This window comes from Monodelphis domestica, chromosome 4, assembly GCF_027887165.1.
Source record: "Monodelphis domestica isolate mMonDom1 chromosome 4, mMonDom1.pri, whole genome shotgun sequence".
Classification (NCBI taxonomy): domain Eukaryota; kingdom Metazoa; phylum Chordata; class Mammalia; order Didelphimorphia; family Didelphidae; genus Monodelphis; species Monodelphis domestica.
Genome location: NC_077230.1, coordinates 417,656,431 through 417,679,755, shown reverse-complemented (window position 1 = coordinate 417,679,755; position 23,325 = coordinate 417,656,431). Strand labels below are relative to the sequence as shown.

At 48.8% G+C, this 23,325-nt stretch overlaps 1 protein-coding gene and 1 long non-coding RNA gene across 17 annotated transcripts; one reads left to right on the top strand and one right to left on the bottom strand.

Annotated features, from left to right (window-relative positions):
* Positions 1-107: 107 nt before the first annotated feature.
* Positions 108-9,389, bottom strand: LOC103095135 (uncharacterized). 4 transcript variants are annotated; one of them, XR_466529.3, is made up of 3 exons: positions 6,941-9,389; positions 6,028-6,563; positions 108-3,517 (listed from the first exon to the last, which is right to left on the bottom strand). It is a non-coding gene; the product is annotated as an uncharacterized LOC103095135 (long non-coding RNA). The 4 variants fall into 4 exon arrangements; XR_466530.2 differs by having other exon boundaries at positions 6,028-7,806; positions 8,861-9,389; XR_466528.3 differs by having other exon boundaries at positions 6,028-9,389.
* A 79-nt stretch (positions 9,390-9,468) lies between these two features.
* On the top strand, positions 9,469-23,165 carry SUPT5H (SPT5 homolog, DSIF elongation factor subunit). 13 transcript variants are annotated; one of them, XM_056796105.1, is made up of 30 exons: positions 9,471-9,747; positions 10,770-10,880; positions 11,561-11,729; positions 12,478-12,543; positions 13,341-13,352; positions 13,829-13,898; positions 14,107-14,175; positions 14,267-14,332; positions 14,664-14,694; positions 14,790-14,858; positions 15,633-15,884; positions 16,469-16,558; positions 16,651-16,721; positions 17,591-17,696; positions 18,555-18,648; positions 18,759-18,895; positions 19,008-19,163; positions 19,253-19,399; positions 19,482-19,628; positions 19,726-19,851; positions 19,948-20,032; positions 20,144-20,257; positions 20,340-20,442; positions 20,569-20,696; positions 20,822-20,927; positions 21,054-21,212; positions 21,645-21,807; positions 21,992-22,195; positions 22,364-22,459; positions 22,759-23,165. In XM_056796105.1, the coding sequence occupies exons 2-30, from the start codon at positions 10,791-10,793 to the stop codon at positions 22,900-22,902; spliced, it is 3,270 nt and encodes a 1,089-aa protein (XP_056652083.1). In that variant the 5' UTR covers positions 9,471-9,747; positions 10,770-10,790; the 3' UTR covers positions 22,903-23,165. The 13 variants fall into 13 exon arrangements, with proteins under 13 accessions (XP_056652090.1, XP_056652083.1, XP_056652087.1 ...); XM_056796109.1 differs by having other exon boundaries at positions 9,484-9,747; positions 11,564-11,729; XM_056796111.1 differs by lacking the exon at positions 9,471-9,747 and adding an exon at positions 9,861-9,995 and having other exon boundaries at positions 11,564-11,729.
* Positions 23,166-23,325: the final 160 nt, after the last annotated feature.

Below are 23,325 nucleotides of genomic sequence, written 5' to 3'. Positions count from 1 at the left end.
CCTAAAGTGAGAGATTAATAAAATTGAAAGCAGAACCCCATTTAATTAATAAAACCAGCAGTGTTGGTATTTGGGGGGGGCGTCACTGAATTAAAAACAAAATCTCATTTTTTTTCTTTTGAAAATGTTTAATTAATTGATCTAGAATATTTTTCCATGGTTACAAGATTCATGTTCTTTCCCTCCCCTCCTCCCACACCCCTCAACCCCTGTAGCCAATGCACAATTCCACTGGGTTTTACATGTGTCACTGATCAAGACCTATTTCCGTATTATTGATATTTGCACTAGAGTGGATCATTAGAGTCTACTTCTCCAGTCCTATCCCCATTGACCCAGGTGATCAAGCAGTTGTTTTTCTTCTATAAAACGAAATCCAAATAAGGAAAACCAAAGTACCAGAATTTTAAAAATTATAAGGGAGAATTTCACAACACATGAAGAAGAAATAAAGGAAATTATTTGGAACTATTTTGCCCAACTGGAAACTAACAAATGAAATGAAATGGACAAGTATTTACAAAAATATAAAGTATACAGATTAATAAATAAGAAGGTAGAAAGTATAAATTACAATCTTAGGAAAACAAATTGGACAAGTCATAAATGAACTCTCAAAGAAAATCCCTGCAATTAGATGGATTTGCAAGTCAATTCTATCCAGTAGACATCTTAAACTAAGCATATCCAAAACTAACCTCATTATCTTTGGTCTCATGCCTGAACTATTGCACTAGACCATATTAAGAATAAGGACTGGCCTCAGACACTTCCCAGCTGGGTGACCCTGGGCAAGTCACTTGACCTCCATTGCCTACCCTTACCACTCTTCTGCCTTGGAGCCAATACACAGTATTGACTCCAAGACAGAAGGTAAGGGTTTAAAAAAAAAAGAATAAGGAAAAAATCATGCTTCTATGTCAGTGGATGCAGAAAAAGCATTTGACAGAATATACTACTCCTTTTTCTGTTTAAAAAAACTGAAAAGCATAGGAATAAATGGCCTTTCTTTAATATGGTCATTGGGATAAAAGATTAAAATTGAGGCCTTTCTAGTAAGATCAGAGATAAAGGTAAAGATATTCATTATCACCACTATTGCCTAATATCGTGCCAGAAAAGCTAGCTATAGCAATGACAAGGAAAAAAAATTGGAGGAATAAGATGAGAAGAGGAAACAAAATGATCATTTTTTAGATGATATGAGGAATTACTTAGACAAAACTAGGGTCAAGTAATATTAATTGAAACAATTTCAGTGAAGTTGCAGGATAAAGCAAATTCACATAAATTGTCCTAACTTCTGTATCTAAAGATGTATTCTCAAGTTTCATTAAGACTTGCATCATCCTGTACTGCCAACAAAAAACATCACGAAGAGACAGAAAAAGAAGTTCCATTTTAAATAATAATAGAATATATAAAATACTTGGGAGTCTACCTGCCAAAACACAATTGTGAAATATAGGAATATAATTACAAAACACACTTTACAAAAATGAAGACAAACTTCAATAATGTGAAAAAGAAAATGAATTACTCATAGGTAGGTCAAGCCAGTGTAGTACATATGATCAGATTTGAACCTAGGACCTCCCATCTCTAGGCCTGGCTCTCAATCTACTGAGCCACCCAGCTGCCCCCTCTTCTTTCACTTTTAAAAAGGGCCAATGACATTCTCTCTGTCTCTGTCTCCCCCCTGACCTTCCATCTTAGAATCAATATTGAGTCTCAGTTACAGGGATACTACTGAACTCTTGGTAGTTGTGAGCTGCACTGGGCAATCTGGGTCTATATCCCCAAAGACACTAAACTGTAGATACATACCCTCTGGCCCAGGGGGAAATCAAAGGGCAAGTACTCATACATACAAGCCATAACAAAAGATGAATTTGAGGGTATTGGAGAAGGGATTGTTTGAGGTGATGAAGAAGGAAGTAAACAGAAAAAGGGCATTTTATACAATGACAACAGCATTGTAGAGACAAACACCCTTGATAGATAGACCTGACTAGCCTGACAGGGAAATCAGGACTCAGAATGAGACATGCATTTTTGACTTGAACAGTGCAAGTCTTTATTTTGTTGGACTACGCATATTTATTACAAAAATCTTACCTTTCTTTTTTGCCAGTGGGAGGGAGGAAGGAAAAAAATGCTTGCTAGCAAAAATGTAAAACCTAAAAAGCCCCTCAAACTCCCCCCAGGACAGTAGCCAATTGGAAAGAGACAACCATAGGGAGTGGAACCAAGAGGAACCACCTCCTTACTCAAAACTTCTTGAACTTCATATCATTGTGTCAAAAGCTCTTTTATTTCATCTTTGAGAGAATGGGTGCTCCCAAGTGAGTGCTACAAGAGGCTTAGCCAGCAGGTAAATACAAAGGATGGGAGCACACAGGCTCCTTTTACCCTAGACCCTGAGATTGATACTGATGGTCCCTCCCCTCATTCACCATTGGCTGGTTACTTGAGAGTTACAATCTTTTCCCAGAAAGCTAGCTAATCAGGAGTACTTTGAAAAACTAAATTATCCTAATTATTCAAGCAAGCTTTAACCAATCAAAACAAGGACTGTTTCAATCCTATCTATCTGCATATCCTATAGCCTTTTTATGGGGATAGCCTATCAATCAGTTTGTGTCTCATTGGTTTGAGGAAACTAGGGCTTAGGTTGGGAACAAGAAACTTGTTTTGATGGAAACTTAGGTGACAAGGCCTGAAGTCTTCCTACTTTGGCTCCATTTTGCATCTTTGTGAGAGGAGTCCACAATTTTATAGGTTCCTGCCCCTCTTTCTGTTTGCTAGTTGGACTCCTCTCCTTCCATGTTATAAATTTCTTCTGAAATCTGGAGACCCCAAGTCTGCCCCTGGCCCCTGAGAACTCACCCATTTCAGACAGAATAGGCCTTTAGGTAGACCTAAATCAAATGTCTTTTAGTAGTTTCTCCCATTGTATCAAAGTCCTCTCCCTGGTACCTCAGCTCTCGGATGGACTTTCCCCTTTTGTGTCCATTGTAAAGCATCAGCCTCTCCCGGTTAATCCTGACTTGGACTTCTCATTTCCTTGTAGCCATGGTAACGCCAATCCATCATACTTCCCTGTCCTTAGTTCTCCCAAAGGTATAGAAGTTTCCCAAGTTCTATTGTTCTTTGGAGAAATCATGTAGAGGGTGCATGCTCCCAGGGTGTTGCCTCTGAATAGTTTGGGGTGATCATTGGACTTCTCTTCCCTGATTAAAGACTTGGTTTTTCTGACTACTTTAGTAGTTCTGCGTTATATCCACGCTAACAGCTGCATAATCTCAACTGTTTTTGGACTCGGTCCTATAATGCAGGGTATTAAGCAAGGAATATTAACAAAGGCCCTAGAGCGCAAATCAGAAAGAAACTGAGCTGCTTCCACCAATTCCCACCAAGTGCTATCAAGCCAAGAATCCCATTTCTGTACTGGTCCGTACGCAGTCTTCCGGATGCTCTGTGCGGTGTCTCTGGGAGCTCCCTCATTGTCATCAATCTGGAGGCAACAATTTGTAACATTAAATTTACCACTTACCCAGCCTCACCCCCAACCTCCACCGCTAATAAATCCAAAGCAAGTCTGTATAAATCAATAAATAGCCTTTCTCATCTGAGTCATTTGATCTGCAATCAACTCCAAAACTTTAGCAGTTTGGTAGGTTATTGTCTCCACTACCGCCTGGAACTATTAGGTCTGTTCCATAAATGTATGGGGGCATGCTATCCCCAACTGCCATTGGGGCCCAGGTAGCAGGATCACAAGTCTGTCTTATCCCTTCAGGGAGCCATTCATCACCCCACCCATTTGCATCCCCCATACTAGTGTCACCTAAGAGAGCCCCCAATTTTAGGGTTAGCTTGTAAGCTGGAGACTCCAAGGTTCAGATTTAGCTAGACTCAGACTGAACAATAGACCCTAAAGGAAAAGACCATCCCTGCTAGGTGGGGCTAAGCAGGTACTAAGTGCTCTTTATGTCTTAAGTAGTCTTTCCCATTGTATCAGTCTTCCCAAGAAGGCCAACCCTTGGGCAGGGACCATCCCCTCACCCCCTCGCCTGTCCGTGTAGTTTAAACACCCCCATCAAGCATCTTTCCCTGGGCCTCTCCCAGATTCAGCTGTCAATCTCAGGGGTTTGGCATTCCCAGGGTTCCATGGCCACCAGGGCAGCCAGACTGGGGCTCTGCATGGAGGTCTTGAAAAGTACTGACTCCCTCTCCTTAATTAAAGGTGTGGTTTTTCTGACTATTGAATGGTTGTGTGTTTTTTTCCAGTCTAACGCTAGTAATTCCTGTATCAATGCTCCTCATTCTCTCCAAGTCTTCACAAAGGGGAACTTGCAGGTAAGAGAAAGAACAAAGGTCTGAGTGACCCAACATAACATACTCTGGACCAATTAAGAGGCAGGGGCTATAGGCCATGCTGCCACAGATCCCGCACTGTCCTTTGAAAGCAAGTTTCTTTAAAGATTCGCTCTTCTCCAGTAAGGAGGGGAAAGTACGGTTTTGAGACCATCATGGGGGTCATACTGGTGCTCAGTTTTGACCCCGTATTGACATTTCCACACTCTCATCAAGGCTGAAAATACAATTCTGTGCAGGAGAGTCTCCCATTTTCGCAGTTTTTTCTGGGTTCCATTCATTAGTTTCCACTGGCACTTCTTTATCTCCCTACCACGAAGAAAACATTCCATCCCTTTATCCTTCCTACACGCATAATCAGGGTGCTGGACCCGAGTTACTTCAGATGCCTGGCTTCCCAACTGCCTCACACTTGGGTTTACCATCTATATCCGTAGCTCTATGAAGAGCTGTACCAGGCACAGATACCAGGAGTTGGGGTGCGGGGCCTCGGGTTCCAGCAGATAAAAGCAGCCCCGACACTGTCTACAGTTTCTCCTAACCAGCTTATGGTCTAATGGGCTCTAAGTGGACCTATACCTGCTCTCCCCTGAGTGAACTTCTCTTCCAGTCTGATTTTAGACACTATTTCCCTCTTTTCTGCTTTTGCCAGTGGCCACAGAGGGGAGGTCCCGTGGCATACCTGGGCCTTAGGGCTGAGAATCCACTTGGGCCCAGTGGAACTGCAATCCAGGGCCAGGAGCTCTGCCTTTGGGTCTCCACATATCCAACACTGAGTCAGGTTGAAAGTTAGAGCAATACTCTCAGACAATTGGATAAAAATATTCTCACCCCCTGAGTTTGCCGAGGATGACCAAAGGACTGACAATGTCCACACTGAGACTGGGAGGACATCGAGGGCAGTGCCTAGCACCATATTCCATGGGAGCCTCAGAGTCACTGTTTATTGCTCTAAGTCCCAGGTGGGAATTTCTTCCCTAATATCTTATGGAAGGGGGGGGGGGGTGGATTAATAGTCTCTGGAGTAGCCCAACCTGGAGGCCAGAGATGTGCTTCTGGATCTTGTTTCCAAAAGACAGTCCATCCTTCAACACTTTGAAGTCTAATCTGTCCTAGTAGTTCCCAATATACAGATTCTAGTCCTCCAGAAGTGGGTATTAGGATGGTAAAGCACCTGAAGTGTACATTCTCCCACCTTCTAAACCTAGTTACTTGTTGGGCCTGATATTCTCTGATCACTAGATCTGAACCAAGATTGTGGTCAATCCTTTCCTTAATCTTATCCCAATGTGGTCCCAGAGACCAGGGATCTATGTAATTAGAATCTGCTCCCCAGGACTCTCTCCCAGCACTCCATGTTCTTTTTCATGTTAAGTGCTAACTAGGGAGGATATAAGTTTTGTGTAGCCCGCCTTTCTCTTTTCCCCTGATCAGAACTTCAGAAATAGGCTTTTTGGGCAGGCAGGAGAACTTACTCATGTGGGTTTATTTTTGCTAGGTAATTAAGTTTGAACTTCTATTTATTTTAGTTTATTTTCTTTCTACTTTAAGTAATTATTAATAAATCTTATAAAATATATACTTAGAGTTATTGGATATTAATTTAAATCTTACAGATCAAAGAGCCAAGCAAATAAATTTTGATACCTTTCCTCCAAAATCCAATCTGTGTTATCACTCTTTCCTGGATCCCATGCCATTAATTCAAAGGAATGTACTGGTCCCTGTTACCTCTTTGTCTTTGACAGAAATACCAGGAAAGGAGGACGGTAAAGGATAGGATGCTTAGTAAAACAAGTACCAATATAATAAGCCCTTCCTCCTCACTAATACTAGTAAAGCATAACCTCTGCTCCTCTTCTCCTTACAACAACAAGAAAAAAACCAGAGCAAAAATAGGCACATAATATAAATAGTTCATGTTACTCTTTCCTGAGTTTTAAGTTTCAAAGGATCAGATCCTTGTCTTACTGTCCATTTACATTGCCCTTCGTGTGTGAGTGGTATGTCTAGCCCTTGTCTGCTGTCCTTACTGCAGTCTCAGTTGTTAAAAGCATGAGAAAGGGTTCTTCCCAATTGGGGTCCAGTTTTTCCTCCTTTCAGATCTTTATTAGTGCCCAATCTCCTGGTCTTAGCTGGTGCACAGGAAACTTGAGAGGTAGAGTTTGGGCTAATACTCTCTTCTGTCAGAATAAAGAGACAAGTGTGAGCACGTATTCTTATAAACGTATTACTTTCAAACTGAGGGAATTCTGAATTTCTTCTCAGATGGGGTATCCAAATAGCATTTCATAGGGTGACATCCCTGTATCTTTCCTAGGAATAGTCCTAATCCTTATCAGGCCTATGGGTAAACACTTTGTCCAAGGAAATTTGGTCTCAAGGATCAATTTTGAAATTGATATACTTTAAGGTCTGATTTATTCCTACCACCCTTCCTGAAGAAGGTGGGTGTCATGGGGTATGGAAGCCCCAATTTATTTCTAAGGCTCTCATAACATACTGAAGGGCTCTGGTAGTAAAATGAGTTCTGTTGTCTAAGTCTATATTTTCTACTGACCTGTACCTTGGAATGATGTGTTGTTCAAAGATGGTATTGGTCACAGCTTGGGAAGTTGTTTTTGAGGTAGGGTAGGTCTCAACCCATCCTGTTAAATGATCCACTATTACTAGAAGATATTTTACCCTTCCTAACCCTAACCCTCCCATTGGAGGGACACCCATTTCCCTTCTGTGGAGGGTTCTGCTTCCATCTCCTTAATTTTTTCCTCTTCCTTCTTTGAGAAAGGTGGGGGGTTTTATTTCAGTTGGGACAGTAGGTATCAAGGCCATCAACTTTTCCTTAGGTTCTTCTAAAAAAGCAACTCTCTTAGCTTCCTCATCCACCAGGCTGTTTCCTCTCTAACCTCAAAAGTATCTTTGGTGGCCATTAATATGTACATTAACATTAACAAAATTTCTATCAGACTTTCTAAAACTCTTTTCAATAATTTGTGGTACTCTAGTTCTTGGCCCTGACTATTTACCATCCCTCAATCTTTATTAGTTTCTTATTTATGTCAGGGAAAGCTTTGGTGACTCAAAATTCATTTTGAGCATCCCCTGAGCTAGTAGGCCCACAGGGTCCATTCCCCCTCACCACTACATCCACTTCTCAGCCTCTCTAAGAAAGCAGATGGGAACTCATCTGACTCTTGTTGAATCTCAAATGCCTTATTCAAATATTGACTTTTAGGTTCTGGATCTTTAACCCCATGTATCAGTTCTCTCAAATCTCTCACGTTGTTATGATGGGCCTCAGTATTGGTATCCCAGACTGGATCTACATTAGGGTATTTTTGGCCAGCAGATACCACACCTGGTCCAAGTGCATGATGCCTTTCCCTACCTTCCATTGCAGTCTTTCAAATTTGTTGCCTCTCCTCTCTGGAAAAGAAGATGTTCATGATTGCTTTTAATTCAATTTCAATTTCTTTCCAAGAACATAGGCCAGGGCCCAGAAATTGGTCCAATTGTTCTGCAAGCCCTATAGAGTCTCCCAATAATGACTTCATTTCCTTCTTTGAATTCCTTACTTTGGAACTAGTGAAGGGAGCATCTCCATAGCCAATTCCTCCTCCCCCCTAAGGGACTTCCCATAGGGGGAAAAAATTCTTTAGTTTTTTCTCTTTGCCCCTCTCCTTTTTCTGGGAACAGGAATTATTGGACATTTCTAGTTAACAGTTCCAGCCCCCTTCCTTCCTCTGGAGGTGTGCTAGGAGCAGAATCAACTCCCCCAACCACCCCTTCTCTAAAATCTATACCACCTGTTGAGGTAGAATACAGGGTGAGGGTAGGCAGTTGAGTAGATCCCACTTTGAACTTTCCTCCTTTTCAACACCCCTATCCCTAAGAGGGAATAGGCCAGTCAGGTAACCAGAACTTGTCTTGTCATTAGCATATACACTTAGAAGTTATTTAATCATTTTCTTTTTACTCTTACCATTATAGTTTTCTAATTCATCTCAATTACTCAACCAGTTTCCCAAAGTGCTATCTTCAGGACAGGGGAGAGAATTCTCTCTTTTTCCTGATCCTCAGAACTCATTATTCTTCATTATACTGGACTCCAATAAGCAATCTCTAAGCCTGGATCCCAATGAGAACAGATACTGAACTCGCTGGGCTCTAACTGGATTGGAGGACCATCTAAGCAACATTTAATAGCTGTTTTTCTTACCTGGGTCCCTTCACACAGACTTACTGGCTACCTTAGACAAGCTCAAATTTGCCCTGAACCTGCTTGTCTTTCTTCCCTGAGTATCCCTTTGGTTTGGTCAGGAGTCAGGATCCTGGGACTCCATTGGGAGGGAGGAAGAAAAAGAAATGCTTGTTTGCAAAAATGTAAAACCTAAAAATCCCCATAAAACTCCCCTAGCAGCCAACTGGAAAAAGTGGAGTATAGGGAATGGAAAGAACCCAAATGCTGGTCAGAACTTACACTTTTCCTCTCTGGACTTCAGTTTCCTAGGTAGTGAAGGAATGGGGTGGGGTGGAATCAGGGAGATATGAGTTCAAATCCAACCTCAGACACTTCCTAGCTGTGTGGCTCTGGGCAAGTCACTTAAATTAACTGTTGGCCAAAATGAGCTGGAGACGGAAATGGCCAACCATTTCACGATCTTCGCCACGGAAACTCCAAATAGGGTCATGGAGTGTTGAACAGGCCCAAAAACGACTTAACCAAAAACGCGAGGGATGGAATCGATGATGTTCCTTTCCTTGGTCAGGGGCAGCCGGTAAGAGCACTCGGGAGCGTTAAAAGGAGGCAAATGAGATATGGAAATGTCTATGGTCGCTATTGAGTTTCCTATCACTGAAGGCAGTAGACAAACAGCGGCTAGACAAACCCTCAAGAGGGACGTAATCCAGGTTGTTCTATTTCGGGTACAGAAGGTTCCTTCAGGCTCTGCCTTACTGTGACGTCATAGGCACTCTTTCCCCCCGCCCCCCGCCTCGGGCTCGCGTTCAAGCCGCCGCTTCCCTCCTCTACACTGGCTTTCCTCCCTCCTCTTCCATCTGTCCCCGCCTCCTTCCTTGCATCACGTCCGGCCTCCGTGCCTCTCCCAAGATGGCGGCGGCCGGCCGGAAGTCGGACCCATTCTCTGCCTTTCCCAAGGTGGCGGCCGTGGTTCCGGTTCTCGCGAACTCTCGAGAGAGAAGCCACCCCCGTCGCCGCCGTCGCCGTCGCCGCCGCCGCCTCGTCTGACGTCGCGTCCGCCGGAGCCAGAGCCGGAGCCGCTGGGACCCGGGAGAGATCGCCGCCGACCAGGCCGGGGTGGGGGGGTGGCAGGTCCAGGGCCGGAGGGGCCAAGCGGAGCTGCGCGTGTGCGTATGAGGGGGAGTCCGAGGGGGCAGTGGGACAGAGGGAGTGTGACGGGGAAGTTGCGGGCGTCTGCCGGTGCGGGGGTGGCGGGGGTGTGCACGTGTGATTGTGTCACAGTGTTGTGGGGGTGGGACCTGGCCTGGACCGGGGAAGAGGAGGCGTGTGAAGGCGCGGGCGCATGTGCGGGGCCTGGGCTGGACGTGGCACAGCGGGGGGCTCTGGGCCGGCTAGAAGAAGAAGGGGCGAGTTTGTGAGTTTGAGCAGGGTAGGCTGGGAAATACCGAAACGGATCGGCCTGGAGGAGGGGAGGGGCGGGACCCGCCGATGGTGGTGGGGCACTTCCCCCTCTTTCATCTGGGCCTCCTACCCCCTGCCCCAGTCACTTAGACGTTCAGGATCTCCTTTGGCCTCTGGGTAAAACCCAGGCCCTTCCAGCCCTCACCCCCGCCACATTTGGGGCTCAGTCCCTTTATACCTGTGCAGAGCAGAGCTGTCGATTACTTCTAAGTGCCTGTGGGGGCTTCTTCCCGCAGGAGGCTTTTGCTGCTCAGGCAAAGCGTTAGTACCCTCCCTTCCCCCGTTCCCGGGTGTTACTTCGTGTTTGTTCTTGACTGTGTTGAATTAGCCCTGCTCTTCCCCCATGGATTCCATGCTCCCCTAGGGTAAGCCAGCCCTGCCCCTTGCACATAATAATAGGTGCCTGAACCCTGATTCGTTGACCAGGACTGGTGGCAGAGGGCCTTGGGTTTGTTTGGTATGTGTGCACACGGATGGCTGTGTCTGGGGAGATGGGCCCAGGTCTCTCTGGGAATGGTTTCTTTTGTGGGTTTGGAGATCTAGCAAATAAAGGATTCTTAGGGAAGAAGATGGAGGAAAGTGGCTTGTGAGGAGATAGCATTTGAAACGGGATCAGGAGGATCTTCCTTGGTGTTGAAGAAATGAGGCCATTGGGCCACCCTCTGTCCTGCTGCCTGATTTGTGGGAGCCCTCTCCCCTGATTCAGGTCCCATCACCCCTTGTTTAGTTTGACCCGAAGACCTAGAAGATGTCTGACAGCGATGACAGCAACTTTTCTGAGGAGGAGGAGGAGGACAGTGAACGAAGCAGTGATGGGGATGAGGCTGAAGAGGTAGAGGTGAGTGCTGGGGAGAGGTTCAGGCTGAGCAGGTGTGGTGCTGGGGGGGGGGGGTCGGCAGGGGAATTGCTATCACTTCCCAGGGCACCGCCTCAGAACCCAGCTCTCTGGCACCCTCTGCTGGGGTCTGGATGCTTCTACTTCTCATCCGGGTCTTTGGTTCCTTGACACTCAAGAGAAATGGGGAAAGTTTCTATCCCTGGTCCCAATGCCCAGGCTTCAGAACTGAGCACTGGCTCAGTCCTGTAGCTGGTAGAGGCATTGATGGGAATCACTATCACTAGGGAGGTGCTTCTCCCCCATCCTGATGTTATAGACTTTTAGGCCTCCCTGGATGACTACTCCCAGAGACTGGTTGTGGAACTCCATTAGAGATGGAATCTTGGCTTGAGGGCCAGCTTCGTCCTTGCAGTGGAACCTTGGGCAAATCACTGCCTCTCTTCTCTGTAAAATAGAGGGGTTGGAGCCATTGGTCTCTGAAGGCCCTTTCTAATTCCATGAAGCCCAGCTAGGTTGTTTGCTCTGAGAGCTTCTTCCCCTTCACTGGAATTGTTCTGAGGAATAGAGAATGGGTGTCATGGGGGGGTTCTGGTTATTGCTTTTCTTCTGGCTAGTTCTCTTGTCTTTGGATGGTTGAGCTTAAAGGCTCCTCAACCATTACCTCACCTCCATCCTTCTAGCAGGTAGAGGAGGAGCGAAGGAGTGTGGCAGGCAGTGAGAAGGAAGAAGAGCCTGAGGAAGAGGAGGAGGAGGAGGAAGAAGAGGAATATGATGAAGAAGAAGAGGAAGAAGATGATGACCGTCCCCCCAAAAAGCCAAGACATGGGGGTTTCATCCTGGATGAAGCTGGTGAGTTGAGTGGGCTTGCTCAGGGGAGGATGCCTGACCTTTTGGTCTCTCTTAGGTTCTTCTGAAGTGTTTGGAAAGCATTGAAGTTTTGGGTGAGGGAATCATTTTGGGAAGATGAGTTCTATGGCTCTCCTCAAATACTTGACTATCTGGGTCATTTTCCCTAACCTTTTCTCAAAGCAGATTTTTTTAAAGCCCTTACTATCTGTCTTAGAATCAATGCTAAGTATTAGTTCTATTCGCAAAAAGAGCAGTAAGGGCTAGGCAGTTGAAGTTTAATGACTTTGCCAGGGTCATATAACCAGGAAGTATCTGAAGTCAGATTAGAATCCAGGTCCTCCTGACTTCACATTTGGTGCCCTATCTACTATGTTACCTAGATACCCCTAAAACAAATGTTCTTAACCTGGGGTCTATAAATTTGTTTTAAAGATAATTGCATTTCAATATAATTGGTTTTCTTGGCAACTTTATATGATTTCTTTTATGCATTTAATGTTAAAAATGTGGGTTTCACCAGACTGCCTGAGGAGGCTATAACACAAGAACAGGCCAGAAGTCTTTTATACTCTGAGGACTCAGACTCCAGAGAGGCCTTTGCTTGTACCACGTCCCTCCCCCTAACTTGTGACCTGCCCTCTGGCTCTGTAGGGGGCAGGGCTTGTTAGGAGGGTGTCCCCAAGGGCTTGTGGGGAGGGGTACTTCTGACTACCTCAGTCTCAGTCCTCTCCTACCTGGGCCTTTGTAGATGTGGATGATGAGTATGAAGATGAAGATCAGTGGGAAGATGGAGCTGAGGACATCCTAGAAAAGGGTAAGTGGGTAGGAGAGCCCCTCCTTCTGCCTCCCCCAGCTATGCTGGGCCTGGTGTATGTGGGGGAGGGACTTGCACCAGGAGCTGAACTGGGTTGAGGAAGGAGGGAAGGAAAAGGATGGGGAGGGGATAGGGGAGGCCAATGTCTGAGATTCCAAGATAGGGCCTTTTATGGGGGATTGGGATGGCCCCAGAGCCCATCCCCCTCCAGTCCCTCATCTGCTCCTTTATCACTCAGCTTCTTTCTGTTGCTGCCTGAGAGAATAGTTCTCCCTTTTTCTTTCAAGAAGGGGGGGCCTTAGGGAGCAGATATGTTGAGAATCTCTGGGAGTACTAGGGCCCTTTCCCCAGCCTTCTCCTAGAAAGGCATCATTTGGGGAGTGAGGGTGGGCTTAGATCCCTGCCCTTTCTGGGACCATAGCTTTTCTCATCTCTGCCTCTGGCCTTTGGCCCCCCAAGCTGCCCCCCAACTTCTTTCCCCCGTTTCTTTGTGCTGTGCGGTTCATACATTCTGGCTTTCCCGTGCCTCGCCTTCGATTTTGATTTTGTCCCTTCCTATGTTCCTTCACTCATTATTCCTGGTCGGTCCCTTCCCTGGCCTGATCCCACCCTTGGTTGATTTTGCTGATATAATTTGGCTCATACTGTGTCTGCTCACGCCCTCCACCACCACCACCACCTCCACCACCACCACCACCTCCTCCACCACCACCACCACCACCTCCTCCACCACCACCACCACCACCACCACCTCCACCACCACCACCACCACCACCACCTCCTCCTCCTTCGAGTAGAAGAGATTGAAGGTAAGAGTCAGGGGTGTTTGGTCCCCCAGCCCTTCCCCTTTCTCCTGCTGCCCTGCCCTACAGTACAGCATCCCCCTGGTAGAGGAGGGAGGGAGGGAGGAAAATTCTCTGTCCTGGGCTGGGGCTCATCAGTTAAGGAGGAAAAATCAGCATCTCCTCTTTTGGACTTGACAGGTATATTTATCAATGACTGTGATCCAGCTAGCTAGCCCCTGGGTGTTTGCTCTAAGCACCCCTGGGCTAGAGATCAGGGCTGGGTAGGCCTGAGGCAAGGGGCAGTGATGCTTCTTAGCCTGGATCATCATCTAGATTTTCTCTTCCTCTCCTCCCCCCAATCGGAGTCTCTGTCCTTCCCCATCTCCTTCCCACAGCAGAGCTCAGCGTCCATTTGCCTGGGATGCAGGTAGTTGTGCCCTTGTCTCTTCCCTTCCTCTGCCTCTTGCCTCTGTCCCACTGGGGCTTCATCTTTTTTGCAGCATCCAACATTGATAATGTCGTCTTGGATGAGGACCGCTCTGGGGCCCGACGACTCCAGAATCTCTGGAGGTGACTAAGTGCTGGGGGTGGGTCAGGATGGCACTGGGGAATAGGGGAGGGCTTTGGTTCAAGTCTCAGCTGTGATCCCCATCCTCCAGATGGCTTCTGAGCCTCAGTTTCCTTATCTGTAAAATGTAGCTGTTGGTGATTTCCAAGCCTTCTAGCTGATCTAAACCCTGTGAATTTGTGGATAACACTTGCTCCTTTTCTGTCACAGGGATCAGCGAGAGGAGGAACTGGGCGAGTATTACATGAAGAAATACGCTAAGTCATCTGTGGGAGAAACGTAAGCATGTCCAGGATTGAGGGGTAGCAAAGTCGGCCAGGATTGGGGAGGGGGGATCGTTACACTCCTGACCTGTAACCTCCCTTTACAGTGTGTATGGAGGGTCTGATGAGCTCTCGGATGACATCACTCAACAGCAACTGCTGCCTGGAGTCAAGTATGTTGGGTCGAAGGAAGGGATATGGCATGAAGAGAATCTTGGGGTGGGGGTACAGGCATCCCCCGAACTGGCTCCAGCTGGAGTCAGTGTCCTTACTGAGACCCCTAAAGTGGGAGCTGGGCTGAGGGCATCTTGGGTTGTAGAGGGGCCCCTGAATGTACTGTTGGCTGAAAAGTCCTGAATGGAGCCGTGCAGATATGGGAAAGGAGGAAGGACCTGGCATGGCACTCCAGGTGTGGCATGGACATGGATGGCACAGCAAGCTTTGCTGTCACCCCCTTTTGGTTGGAGGGATCCCAGTAATTAATCTTTTTCTCCCTCTTCCTAGGGATCCCAATCTGTGGACTGTGAAATGTAAGGTAAGTCTCTTGGCCTGGGAATGGGATTCAGGGATTAAGAGGGAAAAATCTCTATCTGTATCCCTTGTCTTACCCTAGACCTCTTTCTTTACCAGATTGGGGAGGAACGAGCTACAGCAATAGCCCTCATGAGAAAATTTATTGCCTACCAGTTTACTGATACAGTAAGTGGTGGTCTTGGGGATGGCTGGAGACCTGCTCCTGAGAGGGGATGGCTAGTGACAGCTCCTCTTCCTCTTTATACCCCAAAGAGGGGGAAGGAGAATCGGGTGCAGGGAGAAAGGACTCCGTCCTTGACAAAAATTCCTACTCATGTAGTAATCCAAGACAACTCTGAGAGACTTAGGAGAAAGAATGCTATCCATCTAGGGAAAGAACTGTGGGAGTAGAAATTCAGAAGAAAACACACAATTTATCACTTGTTTATTTGGGTATATGATTTGGGGTTTTGGTTTTAAAAGATTATTCTATTACAGAAATAGGGTTTGAAAAATAATATGTGTATAACCCAGTCTAATTGCTTCTCAACACTGGGGGGGGTGGGGGGGGGGAGAAAGACAACACGAATCATGTAACCATGAGGGAAAAAAAAGATCCTACACCCAGAGGGCCACATGGGACTCTTCTCCCAGGTTAGGACCTTGGACTTTGGTAGTTGAGGTTTATCTCTTGCAGTTCTGGGGCCCTGACAGAAGGCAGTTATGTGGTTTCTTTAGTGCCTATCTGGTGTCTTAGCACCTGGGGAGACAGAAAGCAGGCCAGTGATTAGCTAGAACCATTGATTAGTTTGTAGCTCTCAGTGCCGAAGGGGTCCTTGAATGAATTATCTGGACTGAGGGGAAAATCATTGGAGGGACCCCTGTCAAGGCAGGCTTTCTCCTGGAGTCCTGACCTGCGATGATGATGGTGGTGGTGGTTGCTATGTTTCCTCTCCACAGCCATTGCAGATTAAGTCAGTAGTGGCCCCAGAACACGTCAAGGGCTACATCTATGTGGAGGCCTACAAGCAGACACACGTGAAGCAGGCCATCGAGGGTGTTGGCAACCTTCGCCTAGGCTACTGGAACCAGCAGATGGTGCCCATCAAAGAGATGACAGATGTGCTCAAAGTGGTCAAGGAGGTCACCAACCTCAAGCCCAAGTCCTGGGTCCGTCTCAAGAGAGGCATCTACAAGGATGACATTGCCCAGGTACCTGAGGCTTGGAGAGACCGCCCTGGGAGCTGACAGCAGTAGAATTGGTAGTCAGAAGACCTGGGCTCCAGTCCATTCCCTTCACCTAGGACTTTGTGCACCACCCTGGGCAAAGACAAGGAAAGATCTGGATCTGCTGTTCTACTGGTGGGGAGAGAGGGAGGGAAGGAGGGAGAGTGTGTGAGTGTGTTTGTGCACATGTTCCCAAGCCAAGGGGATTAAACTACAGCATTCCCAGGTCAGTAACAGATAATTTCATCCGCTCTGAGCCACCGGATCATGTCCTTGCACTGACCTCTAGACATAGCATCTTCACATTTGGTCTGTCCTTGGCCTTCTCTTTGGGTCTAGCAAACCTGGGAGTGAGGAAGCTGCAGGAAGAGTGCTCACATTTTATAGATCAGGAAAACTGAGGTTCCCTGAAGTAACTTGCCCAGGGTCACATAGCTTTCAGGTGTTAGAGGCACACAATGCAGAAGAGAGGGAGTTAGGTGAGGGGTTCTTTAGATAGCCGGGGTGGGTTTTGTGGGAAGATCTGCCACAGGCCTGAGGGGTCCTCATCATTGCTTCTGCCCCTCCAGGTGGATTACGTGGAGCCCAGCCAGAATACCATCTCCCTCAAGATGATTCCTCGAATTGATTATGATCGAATCAAAGCCCGCATGAGCCTGGTAAGGAGAGCTCCCAGACTGGGGAGAGGAAGGGCCCCGAGGGTTCCTTCCCTTCCACTTATTCTGTCTTTCCTCTTCCTATATCCTCATAGAAAGACTGGTTTGCCAAAAGGAAAAAGTTCAAGAGACCACCACAAAGATTGTTTGATGCTGAAAAGATACGGTAAAATTCACCCTCTGGGAATTGAGGGCTTCTCCCTCCAGTCTCCCCTAACCTGCCCCACTCCCTGTCCTCAACTTCCAGCCAGTAAGCCAATGGAGGTCAGTCATGCCTGCAGCTTTTTCCCTAGACTCTGAGTGATTACCCCATACCTGCCCAAGGCTTCTTCATTATTTAATACTGGGGAATCCAGTGGGGCCTTTCTCAGAATCCTGGCTTTAAATGCATAGAATAAAATCCATAGGAGTACAAAGGAAGGCCAAAGACATTCAAATGCTGTCATCAATCAACATTTATGGTAAAAAAATTGGATGTAAAAACATTCATTGTACTCTGCAATTTCATGGCCTCCGGCATTAAGGATTCTTCCTAAGTAGTTCTCTGCTTGCAGAATGCCCATGATGGGAGGTCATTGCATTGCCTCTTGAGGCAGCCCATGTGTGGCTTTGGACAACTCCGTGTTAGAAAATGTTCCTCCTGATGTCTCTGCTTGCTAGGCGCCCCCCCCCCCCCCCCCCAATGGTCAGGCTGGCTCACCTGGGACACTTAGCAGAGATATCTTGGGGAAGGACAGAAAGATGAGATTTAGTTGAATCCTTTGAGAACTTTCCAGCCTAGGAGGGAACCAACCCAGGCTAGAGTAGGGTGCTCACATTGTGGGGAGAGGGGAGGTGGAGACTGAATCGTGGGCTGCTTTTCTGAGCCTTGCTGTGTGGCATCTGCTCCTACGGGTTGCTATCAAGACCCATAACATTCTTTCCCTTAGCTAGGACCCCATTTTACCCAAGATGAGTAAACTTAGGCCTGAAGAATTTTAGGGATTTCTTCTCATCCTATCCCCATTGCTTCTGTCTTCTCTGCTTTTACCCTAGTTCCCTCGGAGGAGATGTGGCTTCAGATGGAGATTTCCTGATCTTTGAGGGGAACCGTTACAGCCGAAAAGGCTTCTTGTTCAAAAGCTTCGCCATGTCAGCAGTGGTGAGTGTTTGCCAGAGTTTCCCTGACTACCCTGCTACCTGTGAACCCATTCTTCCTTCCTACCAACCAAGGCTCTCTCCTAGTGCCCGGGATGCTCAAACCCTGTGAAGTCTGGGCTTCCTCCTTGTCCTGGGGTCCTAGAGCATGGGTTTGAGCATTTGGCATGTGTGCTGATGGTTAAACAGGAAGATGAGATTGCAACCTGGAGGGACCTTGGGAGACACTGTTGCCATTTGGGGGAAGAGCAGAAAGTATTTTCTCAGCCTGGCTCTAATCAGCTCTCTTGTTGTCAGGGCACCAGGCAAACTTATTAAGCACCCTTTGTATGCCAGGCACTTGCCCTTTGCTGAGGAGAGGGAGAAAGAGACAAGCCTTTCTGCCCGGTTTTCAGTCTACAATTTTCTTTTAACTCTTATTGTCTGAGAATCAATTCTGTCTATTGGTTCCAATGTAGAAGAGTGGTAAGGGCTGGGCAGTGGGGGTTCAGTGACTTGCCCAGGGTCACACAGCTAGGAAGTATCTGAAGGCAGGTCTAGGCCTGATTCTATCCACTGAGCCACCTAGCTGCCCCTCCCAGTCTAAATTAATCTGCCTGCCCCAGAATATTCAAACCTGAGCCCTACTCATTCACTTCTATAAAACCTTATTTTCCCCCCAACTTTGTGCCCCTTCATATGTTGAGCCTTACACCAATAAAGGAAGGACTTCATAGCACTTAGCCTTCTTCCTGTGGACAGTGTCTCTTCCTTCTAGCTGGTGTCCTTTGCAGGGCAGCCCCCATTACAGTGGCTGGGTTACCCTGCCACATACATGTTCCTCATAACCTTTCCCTCTGGTCTTTTCCCCAACTCTCTTTAGATCACGGAGGGGGTAAAGCCCACATTGTCAGAGCTAGAAAAATTTGAAGACCAACCAGAGGGAATTGACCTCGAGGTGGTGACCGAGAGCACAGGTATGAGCTTTGCTCCCAGCCATGGGGTGGGGGTGGGGCATGCCAAGCCATGACCACCCACACCCCTGGCCCCCTCTGCTGCCCTTACTCTGCCTTTTCCCTCCCTCTAGGGAAGGAGCGTGAGCACAACTTCCAGCCCGGGGACAACGTGGAGGTGTGCGAAGGAGAGCTGATCAACCTTCAGGGCAAGATTCTGAGTGTGGATGGCAACAAGATTACCATTATGCCCAAGCACGAGGATCTGAAGGTGGGCATTTGCCTCCCGTAGGGGCCAGGGCCAGCTGGACTGGGTGGGGATGGCAGAGTGCCAGGGCAAGGAGAGAGCAAGGTCATCCTGAGCCTCTGGCCAACTCTTCTAGGACATGCTCGAGTTCCCAGCCCAGGAACTTCGAAAATACTTCAAGATGGGGGACCACGTGAAAGTAATTGCCGGGCGGTTCGAGGGCGACACAGGGCTCATTGTGCGAGTAGAAGAGAACTTTGTGATCCTCTTCTCTGACCTCACCATGCATGAGGTAGGGGCTCTGTCTGGGCAGGGCCTAGGGAGTGAGGGTCTCTGGCAAACAGCACCCCCTCTTCATCTTACTTCTCTGCCCCTCCCTAGCTGAAAGTGCTTCCTAGGGACCTGCAGCTTTGCTCAGAGACAGCCTCAGGTGTGGATGTTGGGGGCCAGCACGAGTGGGGTGAGCTGGTACAGCTGGATCCCCAGACTGTGGGAGTCATCGTCCGGCTAGAGCGAGAGACTTTCCAGGTGGGTAAGGGAGGGGCATGTAGGGGAGCTCTGGGCTATCTTGTCACTTTGGGCTGCTCACCCCATTCTCGGGCCCCTGTAGGTCTTGAACATGTATGGGAAGGTGGTCACAGTCCGGCATCAGGCAGTTACTCGGAGGAAGGACAACCGCTTTGCCGTGGCCTTGGATTCAGAACAGAACAACATCCACGTCAGGGACATTGTGAAGGTCATTGATGGCCCTCATTCGGTAAGAATGGGTTATAGGGGCTCCCCAGGGAAGCAGGAATTTGGGCCAATGATGGGGAGGTCCAGGGGGACATTCATTCTGGCTTTCTTCTCTTTAGGGTAGAGAGGGTGAGATCAGGCATCTATTTCGAGGATTTGCATTTCTCCACTGCAAGAAGCTGGTAGAAAATGGTGGCATGTTTGTCTGTAAGACCCGGCACCTGGTGTTGGCTGGAGGCTCCAAAGTGAGTTGGGCTGAGGGTTCAGAGCCTTTGGGTTGAGGGAAGGTGGAATGTACCCTCGTTCCTCACTCTCTCCTGCCTCTCATCTTTCTGTCCCAGCCCCGAGATGTCACAAACTTCACTGTGGGTGGCTTTGCCCCGATGAGCCCTCGGATCAGCAGCCCCATGCACCCCAGTGCCGGAGGTGAGCAGGGGAGGCCCTGGGAAACGGGGGAGGAGATGGGGAGAAGAGGGACATTTGGCAATGAGGTTCCATGCCCCCGAGCTCTCCCCTCCTGTCATTCTGCTCCTTTAGGCCAGCGGGGAGGATTTGGGAGTGCTGGCGGAGGTGGCATGAGCCGTGGCCGTGGCCGCAGAGATAACGACCTCATCGGGCAGACTGTGCGGATCTCCCAGGGCCCCTATAAAGGTGAGTCTCTTGACGGGTGTTAGACTCTTGAACATCCAGACCGTGGCCAGCCCCCAACCCTTCCTGTGCCTTCCTTGTCCAGGCTACATTGGGGTAGTGAAGGATGCCACTGAGTCCACGGCCCGCGTAGAGCTTCACTCCACTTGCCAGACCATTTCCGTGGATCGCCAGAGGCTCACCACAGTGTCAGTAGGAGGGAAAGGTTTTCTGGGGCTGGGAGGAGTCCATTGCACCTCACTGGCCTGGGCTCTGTGCCCTTTGTCCATTCACTGTCCATCTCTTTCTCACTCTCCTCCCATGTTTGCTCACAGTGGCTCCAGGCGTCCAGGGGGCATGACTTCGGCCTATGGACGTACCCCAATGTATGGCTCTCAGACACCCATGTATGTCCAAGGCTCCCGTACTCCTATGTATAGTTCACAGACCCCTCTGCATGATGGTGAGTCTCCTCATTCTGGGGGTATCGGGGGGTTGGGGGAGTATGGAAAGGCAATGAGGGCAGGCAGCCCTTGAAGCTCATGTAGGGTGGGAGCAGATGGAGCCTTTCCTCCTTCCCCTTTACAGGCAGCCGCACTCCACATTATGGTTCTCAGACGCCCCTTCATGATGGCAGCCGTACACCAGCCCAAAGTGGTGCCTGGGACCCCAACAACCCCAATACACCATCCAGGTAAGGGGAGGGTTGTGGCAGGGGGCTTCTCCTCTCTCCAGCCATATGGAACGGCCTTGGGATGAATTAGAGGATAAGAATGATTCTCCCCACCAACTAACCATCTGGTTTTTTTCCCCCATGCAGGGCAGAGGAAGAGTATGAGTATGCTTTTGATGATGAGCCCACCCCATCCCCGCAGGCCTATGGTGGGACCCCCAACCCCCAGACACCAGGCTATCCAGACCCCTCATCCCCACAGGTCAACGCTCAGTACAATCCACAGACTCCTGGAACGCCCGCCATGTACGTGATGTTGGGGGCCCACCACCTTTGCTGCTTTTCCTCCACCTATCCCCTTGGGTCAGGTGCCTCCCCACCCCCTTTTTACCTTCCGCTCTCCCCCCCCCCCCAGGGGGAATCTTCTCCCTGGGTTGATGAGAGGCAGAAGCCAGGGACACTGTTGGCAATGCTCCCCAGTGCTGCCCAAACCAGATTAAAATGCCCTTAAGAAAATTTCATCATTCACAGTACGTCAGCCTGGGATACAGGCATCCTTAGCTCTGGCTTGTCGACACCCCTGATTTAAGGGAGTTTGGGGATCTGACAGGCGCGAGACACACTCACCCGTCAAGGGGGCTGAGGTGCCTCTGGCTGAATTCCCTGGGCCAAGCCTCGCTGATATGGGATGAGCTGTGGGTTCCTTCTTGTCCTCATGAGCCTTGGCCTCCCTCCCAGGTACAACACGGACCAGTTTTCGCCCTATGCAGCCCCTTCGCCACAAGGCTCCTACCAGCCCAGCCCCCAGAGTTACCACCAGGTGGCGCCAAGTCCTGCTGGCTACCAGAATACTCACTCACCTGCCAGCTACCACCCCACACCCTCGCCCATGGCTTACCAGGTGCTGGCCAGAGACCTTGGGGCTGGGCTGGGGCGGGAAGACGAGTACTGGGGCTCCTGGTCAGGGGAGAAGGTGGGCTGAGAACATACCAGGATGCTCAGGGGGCACTTCCTAGGTGTTTATCTAATTGAATGATGGCTGTAACTGAACTAACTGGGGAGGCTTCTTTCCTTTCTAACTGTAGGCTAGTCCCAGCCCTAGTCCCGTGGGCTACAGTCCAATGACCCCTGGGGCACCATCCCCTGGTGGCTATAACCCTCACACACCAGGCTCTGGTATTGAGCAGAACTCCAGTGACTGGGTGACCACAGACATCCAGGTGAAGGTTCGAGATACCTACCTGGACAGCCAGGTGGTTGGACAGACGGGCGTCATCCGGAGTGTCACGGTATGTAGGGGGCCTGAGGAGGGCAAGATTCAGTCACCCTGGGAGGGAGGGAGGGAGGGAGGAAGTGAGAATCACCTGGCCCTGAGGCCTCTGAGTGGGTTTAGAAGGTCCAGATGTTAGGGGTCCGGGTGGTGAGGACTTCTGGATTCATGTTATCCCTACCCCCAGGGAGGCATGTGCTCTGTGTATCTGAAAGACAGCGAGAAGGTGGTCAGCATCTCTAGCGAACACCTTGAGCCCATCACTCCTACCAAGAGCAACAAGGTAAGGAGGCCCCTGGGCCTGGAAGAGAGGGTAGCTTGGGGTAGAGTGAGGGAGCTGACAGGGTTCCACTTTCAGAAAGGAAGGGAGCTTCCCCCCACCTCCCCCAAATCTCCTAGATGAAGGTGAGATTTAGTTCCTTATTCTCTTCTCTTTGTGCTAGACTATCAGGGTAAAGTGACTTTCCCAGGATCACACAGCCAAGAAGTGTCTGACCATATTTGTACCCAGGATCTCCTATCTCTAGGTCTGACTCTCAATCCACTAAGCCCTGCAGCTCCCTCCTTTGTTCTCTTCTCCAGGTGAAGGTAATTTTGGGTGAGGACCGAGAGGCCACAGGGGACCTGTTGAGCATTGACGGGGAGGATGGCATTGTGCGGATGGACCTCGATGAACAGCTCAAGATCCTCAATCTCCGGTTCCTGGGGAAGCTCTTGGAAGCCTAGCGGGGAGCCAGGGCCAGAGGGTCCTCCTCATGCTTTCCCCCCATCCCTTCAACCCATCCATAGTGCTCTTCAGCCAAGCTCCAAGCAGGAGCATGGGACACCTTGGCTGCTTTATTTTTGTTTCTTCCTTTTTGATTATTCTAAACACCTTCCACTGCCCAAAGGCAGGGCAGGGCTGTACACAGGAAGGAGTCTTCAGCTCCCTAGCCCACCCCAACCAGCCTCCCCTGTCTGTGGTCTTCGAATAAAAGATTCTTTGATCAGCTTTGTCACACTCTTGGGTCTGAAGGGGAACCTGAACTGAGCTGGGGCTCAAGGGGGGTGAGGCAGGAGGGAAGAAATTGCATAGATGGGTTCTCGCTAAACCAGTAGAGCACAAGAGGGAAAACGTCTGAAAATTGACATCCTTTCCCTTGGATGCCT